Source organism: Solanum verrucosum, unplaced genomic scaffold (genome assembly GCF_900185275.1).
Source record: "Solanum verrucosum unplaced genomic scaffold, falcon-dt-bn FXZP01000298.1, whole genome shotgun sequence".
Taxonomy (NCBI): Eukaryota; Viridiplantae; Streptophyta; class Magnoliopsida; order Solanales; family Solanaceae; genus Solanum; species Solanum verrucosum.
In genome coordinates, this window is record NW_026020113.1 from 298,822 (window position 1) to 311,451 (window position 12,630).

Consider the following 12,630-nt stretch of genomic DNA (forward strand, 5'->3'; position numbering starts at 1 on the left):
GGAATTTCAAAAGATGCCATAAAATGGAAAGATTGTACTATATATGTCACGATTAACATTTTACACCATGTAAAAGAATGCAAAACTTTAGGCAATATGTTCACATTTTCTAGAAATACAGTAATCAAAACATTACATTCATTTTTTAAAAGAGAAGCTAAACAAGAGCTAGTAGAAAAAAGAATTTGCTCGCTAAGGGTGTGACCTATTAGTCATTTCGATATGTGATTCAACTTGTGCATAGGTATGAGCTAAATAGTTTACAACTCGATCGACATAAGTTATCCCAAAAAAACAGTCATCAATCGGCTATCGAACTCCACTCAATTGGTATTATCATTGAGAAGTAAAGATTATGGTTTAGAAATTACAAGTTACTTATTCATGTTAGCTTCAGGAGATTCTATACCTAAGGCAACTTGTAGGGTTACTACAGATCATCTTTTGTGAGATTTTGCATATGCAAACTACAATATACTACTAAGAAACTCGTTAAAAAAAAAAATGAAAGTAAAACAAAAATCACAAGAAAATTTCTAATCTCAACAAATACAAAAACAAATAAGCGATTTATTTTAATTAAATTATAATAATCAAATAAATCTTTAACAGAGTTATCCATATTAGTGAAATATAAATCTTGATTAATGATAAGAGTAAAATATAAGAGTAAATTGTATTAATTTTTTTTTTTAAAAAAAAGTGATTATAGGGGCATAATTGGAAACATAAATATGCATAATATCTTAGCATGTCTAGGTTTTTCTTCTTCCTACGCTTTCTACTCAGACATTCAACCCAATCGATAATCCCCGGAACCACTTTTATCAGTTCTTTCCATACTTTTCCGGCGATTCTCCGGCGAGTTAGCACACCGTCCGTTCGTATCTCCGGTAATCTAACTTCTTGCTCATTACTTTTAGCTGCTTTATCTACTTAAAATTAGCCCTCTCTGTTATTGTACGTTGCTCGTTACTCATATGCCGATAAATTTCTCATTGTACATTTTGAATAAGCAGACGATAATTTCATTCGTGTTAAGTTAGATTAAAGTTTTGTTTTTGATTTCTTCAGTATTAACGATTGGAATTTCCTTATAAAGGTTTATCATTTTGCAATTTTATATTTCATTTGACATTTGATTTTTTTTAAAAAAAAATTCATTTATGAGGACTTTTATATAAGTTCGAATTGGCTGTGTTACATTGAAGAATTCTATAGTTGTGAGTGAAATTTGTGGATTTTTTTAAATGTATGTTAAGGTGGGAATATTTTGAGATTCATTATAAATTATCTTGGTTTGAGCTGGGTATCACCTGTCTTTTATTGGGTGTTGGCATCAGCAATGTGCACGTAGGCGGAATTTTGTTTAGGAGGGAATGACTAAGGATATGTTAAAATGGTGCAGTAGCTCAATTCTTTGCTCGAGTAGATTGGTTACTTAGTTAGTCATTTATGCTAGGTCGTCTTGTTAATGAAGTAACACATAGTTCATTGCTCAAGAGTGGTGATTATATTTGAGATTTTTAGCTTCTGGATGTCTTGGTATTTCAATGATTTTTCTGAAGTATGTGCATGGCTCTCTGCATTGCACACAACCTTCTGAACTCCTGAAAAAGGAAAAAAGAAGAGAAAATTTTCTTCGTTTCTGAAAGCTTCCATCATTTTCATAAAAATTATGGTTCAAGTACGGAAAATAAAAAATCAGAGTTTCTGCTTTGAGGATTGTTATCTGCATGGGATGTTGTTTGGCTTTAAATAGATGCAAATAACAAGTGGTTAAAAGTAGCGTACCATAAAAAGAAACTAGAATATGCCAGAACACATTCTTATAAATAAACATATGTTGGATATGTTGAAAGTTGAATGACACTATAACGGATAACCTAGGTGTAAAAACAGGACACCTGGATATTTACATGTTTAGTCTAGGTCTACTGGTTACCACTAAGCATTTATTGGTTGTCGAAAAAAAAGTAAGCATTTATTGTGGCCTAACATTTCTTTCATGGTTTGTTTTCTCTTTGCATATGTATATAGAAAATATTGGAAAATTGATTATAACCTATTTGCAAGCATCCATAAACTAAAAGGTCCGATGGGTGCTTTGGCTCTGAAGCTGAAGTTTGAGTATGCTGATGCCCTGTAGCGAGAGTTTGAATCTTGTTAAACAACATATCTTTTTGATTGAAAAAAGCAAACTGCAGCTTTTTCTTACATTTTCTTACTCTTCTTTTTTTACCTTTTCACTGCTATTTACTAATATTTTCTTTATTGTTTTTTACTTTTGTGTATTTTTAGTATTTCATTTACTAACTAAACTATAGAAATATTAGTAAGCTTCAAGAAAGAAACCCTTCTTGTCTAACAACTTTATGTTAAAAGAAATGAGCACCCATGACTCTACTGTTTCTTACAACTAGATGCATGGTTAATTACCTAGAAGGTATGATGAATATGTTTTCCTTGTGTGCAGCTATTTTTTCTTCCTTTGAATGTGTTTCGATTGGATGCATGACCGTGAGTCTCTGACTTCTGCATCTAGTCAGGTGGTGACATATCCTTCTGTGTCCCATATGCTGAGGAGTTGATTGAAAGATTGCTAGCTTCTTGGTAGGTTAGTATTATGGGATCCAGTCGACAAAAAGATAAGAATGGTAAACATAATTCATCAAAGGGTGACAACAGTGATGGCACATCAGCTAGGACAAGACCTCTCAGCTTTGATGAAATTATGCTTAGAAGGAAAAGTAAAGCAGAGGAAAGGGACATTAAGAACAATTTTGTAGGAGCTGACAGTGTATCACATAAAGAAGACAGGCCTAAGAAAACCACTGATTGTTTGGAACCTGAGCGACATCGCTACGAGTCATTACCTAGTGCTTCCAGGCATAATTCGGAGAATTCTAGGAAGTTAGGGCCAACTCCGACAGAGGATAATATGATGGCTGATAAATATGCTAGGGATAAACACAGAGAAAGTAGAGAATCTGAAATCAAATTGAAGACGTCAATGAATAAAGATGTAAGCAATAAGAGACTAGCTGGTAGCAACACTGATAAAGATTGTCTTGTCATGAGAAGAAAAGATCAGGATTTTATTGATGATTCTGGAAATGAAACTGGTAAAAGACATTCAAGAGATTTGACCCGGAAGGAGAAATCGGCAGATAAGACTGATGGCAGACACAGAGAGGGAAGAAAAGACAAAATTCCTGGTAAGGATGAGAGACAGTCATACAGGAAGAGGAAAGATATGGAAATGTCAAATGATTCTCTTCTGAATGAGGCTGAGAAAAGGCATTCAAGAAATCATGGACGGATAGATAGTTATGCTGACAGAACCAAAGAAAAGTCTGAATCAAGAAGAAGGAAGCACCAAAATGATGATGAGGAGAGAAATGATGCTCTTCTGAATGAGGCTGATAGAAGGCATTCAAGAAATCACGGACGGACAGATGGTTATGCTGACAGAACTAAAGAAAAGTCTGAATCAGGTAGAAGGAAGCACCGAGGTGATGATGAGGAGAGAAATGGTGCTCTTCTGAATGAGGCTGAGAAAAGGCATTTAAGAAATCACGGGCGGAGAGATAGTTATGCTGACAGAACTAAAGAAAAGTCTGAATCAGTTAGAAGGAAAAGTGATGAGGAGGAGAGAAATAGAGACAAGAATGCCGATAGAAAACACAGTTCAGTGAAAGTTTCTGAAATTACTGGAAGAGTGGAAGCTTCTCGGGCTCATCTAGAGGAAGAAAGACCAAAGAGAAGAAGGTCAAGAAGTCGAGAGAATGATAGAGATCGGGGTAGAAGGTCTCGTTCTGGTTCACCGAGAGGACATAAGCATTCAGATCATGATCTCAGAGAGCGTGGTGAGTTTTCCTCTCATTCTTCCAAAGATAAATCTGGAAGATCACATTATGATCTGGATAAAAAGATATCCAGCAATGGTTCAGATAGCCAATCCAACCGCCATGAAGGATCTACAAGTGGTCTTGGTGGCTATTCACCAAGAAAGAGGAAATCAGAGGCTGCTGCTAAAACTCCTCCCCCTACTAACCGCTCTCCAGAACGAAAAGCTGCTTGGTGGGATCTACCACCTGCATCAGCTGGTACCAGTGTTACTGGTTCTGTTCCTTCTAGTGTTAAGTCTTCAATGCAGTCTGTAATACCAAATACACACCAGATCTCTAGCATGATTCCTGCTAGTTCATACACAACAAAGGCTGCCAGTGTTTCATATAATTACTTATCGTCATCTATACATGCAATTGATTCCGTCCAGCTGACACAAGCCACACGACCTATGAGAAGGCTTTATGTAGAGAACTTGCCAAACTCCGCCTCTGAGAAAGAAATTCTGGACTGGATTAATAATTTCTTGATGTCTTCAGGAGTTAATCGCATTCAAGGAACCCAACCATGTATCAGCTGTATGGTATGTTTTCTTCTTCTATTCTTGTTCTAAGCAGGATGGAGATTTCCGTTGCTTACTGTTTCTACACTGCAGATACACAAGGAGAAGTGTCAAGCTCTTTTAGAATTTTTAACCCCCGAGGATGCTTCTGCTGCACTATCTTTTGATGGAAGATCTTTCTCTGGTTCTATTCTTAAAATCAGACGCCCAAAAGACTTCGTGGAAGTGGCTGTAAGAATTATAACTATGAGACTCTTTGTAGATTGTGCTCGTCTTTCAGACTGACCTTTTTTTGCTTTTCTCTTGCTGCTATTGTATGGAACGTGTGGGAAGTTGATGGTATTTTGCATATTAACTTATGTAACATGTTATAGTTATGCAATATGCAGTTTATCTAAATTTTAGTGTTGGTTAAAAAGTGACAATTCATTATCGTTTGGGTAGTTGGGTTAAAATCTGTGCAGGTTCAAAGTGATTTGAAAAAGAAAACTACTGGATACCACTAGGGCTAAAATTGAATTGGGTCAAAGTGGTTTGAGTTAAAATTTGGTTGTCAGTGTTGTGTTAAAAGGGGTTTGAATTGAAGTTTGGTTGCCAATTCTTATTGATCATTATATGTAACAATCAGTAAATTCCGGAGTCCACTGATATAGACTTTGCTGAAGAAAGTTTGCTCAAGGTTACTAAATTTCCTGAAAACCCTTAGATAAAGGGAGGAAACAATGTCTTTTCTTTTGATTGTAATCTTCATACGAGGATGTGAAAAATGGTACACCACATTTTAAACCCAAGCACCCCTTCATGTGAAATGAGTCGTGTACTTATTTTATCATCTTAATGAGCAGGTCTAAGTGGGTACAAATAAGGAGTTAAAAAAAATTGTGTTCTTAGTTAAAATGAATCTGATTTTCTTCTCCCTTTCCTTCCTTTCTTTATTATATGACTTTTGGAGTTTGATTATTGTATGAATTTTGTCTTTTGTTGTGCAAGGGATGCTAAGTATGACTGTCTTAGCTGCTCTTTCCCCATTAATACATATTACTCTAAATCCATTCTTGACCTATGATTAAAGATTAAATAGACAGGCAACAAACAAAATTCCCCAGTAAAATGTGTTCTTGCAGGTAAAAATCAAGGTGTCCATCTTTATCAGAAATAAAAGTCAAGATCTTTATCTAGTCAAAGAGTAGGATGCATGGAGAGGTTGGACTTGTCCGCAATGCTTGAAGGATTGTTCAGTGTGGAAGATAACCTCTGACCTGATACAAATTTCATAGAGTCCCTTAGTAGTTGTTAGCAACAATATAGGCACCAAGATTTTGGTATATCCTATGTTTAAGATGTATTGATATGAAGTCCTTCTGATCTTTTCTTATAGTACCCTCAATACCCTTCAGCTCATATCTCAGCACAGAGGATGCTAACTCACTTGATCATCTGTTTAATTGGATGTTGGAGGATGACGATGGTGCTTTGCTAATGAGGATGGTGGATTTCACTGCATATAATATGGAGGGAGAATATAGTTGAGTTATATCAAATGAAGTAAAATAGTAAAATATGGATATTATGGTAGGGGAGTTCCGTTAATGTAGAACATTTGTTGCTCTGTATTTTCTACAATTTGACAATGCATTAAAATGTGTATTTAAGTCGTAGGAAGGTGGTGCTACCTCTTTATGTTGAAACTGTGATTTATTCTGCTCTTGTATTCAGTTTCTGAGGTATACTGTGGTCATTATTCATGTAGCAGGTTTTCAGACAGTTGCTATTTTCATGCAGACTGGTGTTCCTCAGAAGTCAGTGGCTGCAGCTGATAGGATAGATGACACTGTAGAGGATTCCTCTTATAAGGTATGCATCTGAAACAACACAAATGATTTGGGATTGACCTTTAGTCCTGCCTGTCAGAACTGGACGCAACAGTCACTTGTGCCATGTGTTGTCCTTGTACTTGCAATATCCATCAATCGTTACTTCTTGTGATAAAGTACAAATCTCCTATTTATTCTTGCTAGTAGTACTTGTCTTGTCAGTTTCAGTTAGTTTGGTCTAATCAGATTTAACAGGACTTCTTAAAAGTTGGTTGCTTTACTTAATATTTAGAGTTTACGTTCAAGAGTTTGAGCTCTGTTTATTATAGTTGTAAAAGAACTTCTTAGGTATTTTAAAATGTTACATGTATTTTAGCTTTTAGTCTGAGAAAGGAATGGAAGTACTTTTGAAGGGAGCTAATAGCCTTAATTGTGTTTTCTTTTGCTTGCATTTTTTCTTGTAGCATAAACAAGAAACACAGTCTCTCAAAATGATTTTAAACTGTAATATGAAAAAGATGTAAATATGGCAGCAGCTTGGCGTAATAACTAATATCAACACTTGATCTGATTGAAATAGGACAACATATTTGAGAATTGAGACCAATAATTTCTTCTGTGTGCTGCACTTTTATGTATGTTGTCGTATGAGACTCATATATACAGAAATCAATGATCCATCTGTTGAGTAAACTCATCAACAGCTGCTCTATGCTACTGCAATGCATGAATTCATGTAGGTCAATTATATGTTGGACAGTGAGGTTACAGATTATGATGTATGTTTTCGATTTTCTTTAGATGTTGATGTATGAATGTTCCCTCACTGTTAAGTTGAGATACAAAATTCCTCATTTGAACCTGTGGGATTGTGAGGACGTCACATTTGGATTGCTTTTCTTCTTTGTTGGTGTTGCCTTAACTCCTTGACGAGTCACATTTGTGACCTTCAGAATATTTTTTTTAATTTGGCTTCCACAAGGAATTCTTTGGAATTTGGTCATACAGTATTTCACTTGTTGTCTATTTGTCATCGAATGCTTCTGCATAATGCTTCCCATATATTTCAAGTCTGTTCCAGTCCTGTGGTTCCCTTTCCCCTTACATAACAATTTTGTTTTATATGTGTTGCAGATTTTTGTTGGTGGAATTTCAAGAACTATTTCATCAGAGATGGTAAGACTGAAAATGTCTTGAAACCTTTCCTTAATTAAAAAGAAGGAACAATGGAATATTGTACTCTCTAGTGATTTTGATCTTACCTGATGCTATTTCAGCTTATGGAGATTGCTAAAGCCTTTGGACCTTTGAAAGCTTACCATTTCAGGATGAATTCAGATCTCAATGAACCTTGTGCATTTCTTGAGGTACTCTTGGATTATTGTATATACCTTTCTCATATTAAATGAAACATCCTTTTCTTTACAGAAATGCACTTTCCTTCTGGTTCAAAGGTAGCTTTTATGCAACAAACAGTCTTATACATATCGTATTTTGCTGGCTAAGATTATTTTTCATTTTAGTGAATTACTGGAAGTACCAAGTGTAGTAAAAATGAGCAAATTGTCATTTTACTAGAAGTTAGATCATTTTCCTCTTCAACAATCTTCTCTGGGTTGAAGGGTGAATGAAACAGAGTTGGTCCGTCGCGCCAAACAAATTGATTTAACACTTTAAGCATGTAAAGAGCATGGGAGAGAATAAAGTTGAATCATAGACATGTATGCAAATGCATTGTAGAAATTGTCCAAGGAAAGATTGTTTATGACTTCGTACCTGTTGGCTTGACAGACAACGTGGTTTTGTGCTTGGCATAGAAAGGGGATGTATCATGCACCATCTTGCTACTATGTATTGACAAAACTTTATCTTTATTTTAATAATAAAATATACCTTAAAAGGGCATTGTTATCAATTTTTTCAGGCTGCGGCATGCTATCCTCTTTGAACTCTTTTTGTGTTGTAAATCTTTCTCTTCTCATTCTGCTACTTTTCTTCTCTAAGGTAGGACAAGTAAAATTTTTCTTTTTAGAAAGACATGCCAAAACTTCTACACATTTGTCAAACAATTGCTCTAGAATAACCAATACTGCTTCAGATCCATATGTGAGCTTCCACATCAATTCTATCAATGTGAGCCAATACCAAAAAGATATCATCTTTCAGACGGAAATAAATCAGAAGGATTGGAGGAGCTCTTAACTATTCATATTAGATTTTCTAGCCATCAGACTCTTTAATTCCTTTCCTTCTCAATGATCTGCAGAGCATTTCGCAAGCCCTCTTCATCCCTTTTAATAGTTGAGAATGAATAACCCTGTTTGTACTGGTGATTGTGTCAATTCTCCAGTGGAACTCTTTTAGTGCCAAAAGTAGCTTGCCACACACAAATTTCATATATGCTTGACTTAATTTTCTTTGCAGGTAGAGTATTCCTTTTATAATATTTTATTACCATGCTTTGGATTATGCATCACTATCGCTTCAACAGTAAACTTATTGGCTAGATACCTTTGTTTGTTACATAATGAGCCTCTCCGTCCCTTGTATTTCTCCATGAATCAAGTGCTGTGAACTCTCAAGTCTTCTTCAAGTTCAAGTTCCTCTTGCGTCTTTTTTTGATCTTAAAGTAATTATTTCAACCATTTCAGTATGTTGACCATTCAGTTACTCTTAAAGCTTGCGCTGGTCTTAATGGTATGAAGTTGGGTGGAAAAGTGTTAACTGTTGTTCAGGCTGTCCCAGATACTGCTTTACTGGTACTTATCTCAAGTCCTCTTATCCAGATTACTTTGGCTTTAGGTACATTTTTTAATCTTTTTCTTGGAAATACGAGTTTGACCAAAAGATACACATAATACTCAGGACAAAGATGAAAATACACCTTTATACCGGATTCCGCAGCATGCAAAGCCACTTTTGGAGAAGCACACGGAAGTTCTAAAGCTGAAAAATGTGGTATGTATTTATTATTTTTGTGACGTCAAGTTCATTTTCATTAAATAAATATTCTGCTTGTTATGCCAGTAAAAAATGTAGATGCTAGTAGAAATTGTAGAGAATTTCTAGTGCTAGAGAAATTCAACTTTATAATATTGTACTCGAGGAGCTTAAACTTTTAATATTCAGATAGTTGAACCCAACTTGCTTGGGTCTAAGGCGTTATTGTTTTCATAGGGTTGTTAATGAAAAATATCCTTGGATTATGCCCCAAAGGTCAATTACATCCTTAATATGACATTGGTTAACAAGCAACATCCTTAATGCATCATAAAGTAAACAAGTTTAGTCCAAAGTTAGTTTTTTGTCTAAACTAACAGTGAAAAGCCAAGCAAACGCATTACATGTGACCCAAAAAAAAGTCAAGAAAGCTTGGATTCATGAAACACATTGGTGTTTCTTCCCCGAGTTGCTTTGGATTCGTCAACCCACTAGCTTTTTTAGTTGCTTATTTTTTCAGTTTGTATACGTCGGTCAGTTGCCTATATGCAAATCCATTGCTTTTTCTTCAACTCCATGCTCAACTTTTCTAATCTTTTTATTATCCTTCCAAATCAATCTTAAGCTTTGTATAAGAGGTTCTGTTTTGGGTGAAAAACAAAGAAAAATATAGAAAGTGTTGGCTCGGAATTTAGAATTAGGCAAAAACCTGCTTTGTATATTCTCTGGACTTCATTATTTAACAAAGGGAATGTATTTTTGAAGAATAACCAGGCACTCGAATGGAAAGAGAGGCACTGCATGTCGTCTGTAGAGTTCAATAGTTCATTTCCTATTATTCTGTACTCTTTTAAAGTTTCTGCCTCAAGATACTAGAAATTTTCTTTTTGTTAATGAGGAATTGGACAACTTTTGAAATAGTAAAACAAAGGCATCTTTACCTGGTTTGGTCTTCTTTTTCCCCGTAACTGGTTTGGTTCATAACCTGTGAAATCAAGAAACTTGGGCTAGGTTAATGCCAAACCCACCAAGAAATTCAATATAATACTCAGGGAGTACACTTGCAGCAAGCCAACACTGAAAAATACCCAGTACGAGCAAACTTTTGAAGAATTTCACTGGGTATAGAGAAAAATAATGCTTCGTGGGACGCCTAATTTGCAGAAGAAGAAGACTATGGGATCACGACCACTTTTTCATTCTCAATTTTGTTTCTTTTTTCGTCACTAGTAATGTGTATGCTTGGCTTCACTGTTAGTTTTAGACATGAAAACTACCTTTGAACTAAACTTGTTAACTTTTTGATACTTTAAGGAGGTTACTTGTTAACAGTGATATATTAAGGATGTAGTTGACCTTTGAGGTATATTTTGGGGATGTTTTTTGTTAAAAACTCTGTAATTTGGATTATATTTCTTAGATGTTGCAAAAAACTTACCAAGGGGTTACTAAAGTCTTTCCTCTAATCATCGTGCCCTGTCCAGGTGGATGCAAATGTACTCAATTTTTTGTCTGAAGCAGAACTTGAAGAATTACTGGAAGACATCAGATTGGAGTGTGCCAGGTTATTTATGAAAAGTCCTTTTTCTTAATGTCATTGTTTTTTTTTTCTCTTAGTCAATTATTCACTGATCTGGAAAGTGTTCCTTCGATCCTGTAGGTTTGGCTCTGTTAAATCAATTAATGTTGTAAAGCAAAGTCAATGTTCTCTCACATCTGATCCTGCTGCTATGGATACTAGTTCTACGTTGAATGATAGCAATATGGAGTTTGGGGAAGGGTGTGACAGAAATGATTCGATCACTAGGAGTGATGATTACGAGTTGGAAGTTGGTGGGCCACACTTCCCCAACAGTGATCATCATGAGTTGGAAGTTGGTGGGTCACACATCCCCAACAGTGATGATCATGAGTTGGAAGTTGGTAGGCCACACTTCCCCAACAGTGATGAACCCATGGAAACCAATAGTGATGAGGAAGCTGATAGTAAAACACATATATCAGAAACTTCACAAGGTGATTCTCAAAAGGCTGGAGATGGCGATGCTTTGGCTGGTGGCAGTCATTCCGATGATAGACCTTCTGAGGAGCTAATAAAAGACGACAGCTCTGACCCTCTACCAGATGACAGTAGTGTCTCTGCTCAAGAGACAAACTTCCAAGAAAATTTCGAGGTTACCCATACTGGTATGGTTTCAGAAAGGAAAGATGAAAATGCTAATCCCAGTCCACTGGAGCATCTTGAGATAAACAATGAATCACCAGTTAAGGAAGCAATTAAGTCAGAGGAAGACAATGGAAATGCAGATGGAGCTTCTGAACCAGAATTCTCATCGAAAGAAGAGTTGGATGCTCCAGAGGAACTTGAGAAAAAGGAAGAAATTTCTATTACTGAGGTGTTCGATCCTGGCTGTGTACTTGTGGAGTTTAGAAGAGCAGAAGCTGCAAGCATGGCTGCTCATTGTTTACATGGACGACTGTTTGATGACCGGATAGTGAATGTGGAGTATGTTCCCCTTGATCTCTATCAGACAAAGTTTGCTAAACAAAACTAATTTCTTTTGGCCCATTCAATGCCTTACGCAGATCTCCCCAAACTTGAACGACGTTAACATAGGATTTCGCGATGCTTAACTGAATGTTTGTTTTTACCATATTGAGATGCCTTGGTTAACCTTTTGCTAGTGCGAGAGTCGTACCCGATTTGAAGCGGAATACATGTTTTCTCCCAGTAGAATGGGATGAAGGAATGAGCCATTTGTAATATGTTATCTAAAAATTAACAACTTTGTTTTTAGGTTGCAACAGTTTACCTACTACTTACAAGTTACAATATATAGGAGCACAATCTTATGGCTTCTTGAAATCTTCTACTTATTTGCCATGTTATTTTTCCTAAATATCTTGTGCCTGTAGTTCTAGTTGATGTTGGCCAGTTGATGAGATGATAGTTTTTAGGGGTTGTTTGGTTTGAGAGATAAAGGACATTTAATCCTAATATACTACAACAATAGCTTACTTAGTGTGATTCCATAAGTGGGATTTGAAGATGGTAGAGACGTTCGATATTCTAATGATTTGATTTGGTATAGTGTTAATACTCTCTTCGTTTGGTTTATGATAAGTAGGATTTGAAGAGGGTAAAGATGTTCAATATTGTAATGATTTGATTTTGGTAGTCTTAATACTCTCTTCGTTTGGTTTGTGATATAAGACTCCACGTGAGTAACTAATGGGAAATAAGATAAAAGCATAACTAAGATAACATCTTAGTTCCAATTAAGTTGGAGTCCGCTATTTGAATTTTTATTCCTTTATTTAACTAACTTTATATCATTATACTAAGGTAAAAGAAAAAGTATAATAATAATAATAATAATAGTATTTCTTTAATAAATTTCAAATCTATCCTCAACCAGTAATTATTGCCTATACAAATGATTTTTTTCTTTACATTGTGCT

The 12,630-nt window shown here is 35.6% G+C and overlaps 2 protein-coding genes across 3 annotated transcripts in view; one reads left to right on the forward strand and one right to left on the reverse strand.

Moving 5' to 3' along the window:
* The window catches only part of LOC125825616 (protein NRT1/ PTR FAMILY 5.2-like), a 58,747-nt gene extending 56,801 nt beyond the window's left edge, over positions 1-1,946 (reverse strand). The window contains exon 1 of the mRNA XM_049504939.1: positions 1,943-1,946. The gene's annotated coding sequence lies outside the window, so the exon portion shown is untranslated. The remainder of the gene's footprint in view (positions 1-1,942) is intronic.
* LOC125825605 (uncharacterized) lies at positions 766-11,971 on the forward strand. Of its 2 annotated transcripts, none has more exons than XM_049504929.1 (10): positions 766-893; positions 2,477-4,435; positions 4,508-4,645; positions 6,197-6,268; positions 7,363-7,404; positions 7,506-7,595; positions 8,880-8,987; positions 9,094-9,186; positions 10,653-10,732; positions 10,829-11,971. In XM_049504929.1, the coding sequence occupies exons 2-10, from the start codon at positions 2,627-2,629 to the stop codon at positions 11,721-11,723; spliced, it is 3,327 nt and encodes a 1,108-aa protein (XP_049360886.1). In that variant the 5' UTR covers positions 766-893; positions 2,477-2,626; the 3' UTR covers positions 11,724-11,971. The 2 variants fall into 2 exon arrangements, with proteins under 2 accessions (XP_049360886.1, XP_049360887.1); XM_049504930.1 differs by having other exon boundaries at positions 771-893; positions 2,550-4,435.
* Positions 11,972-12,630: the final 659 nt, after the last annotated feature.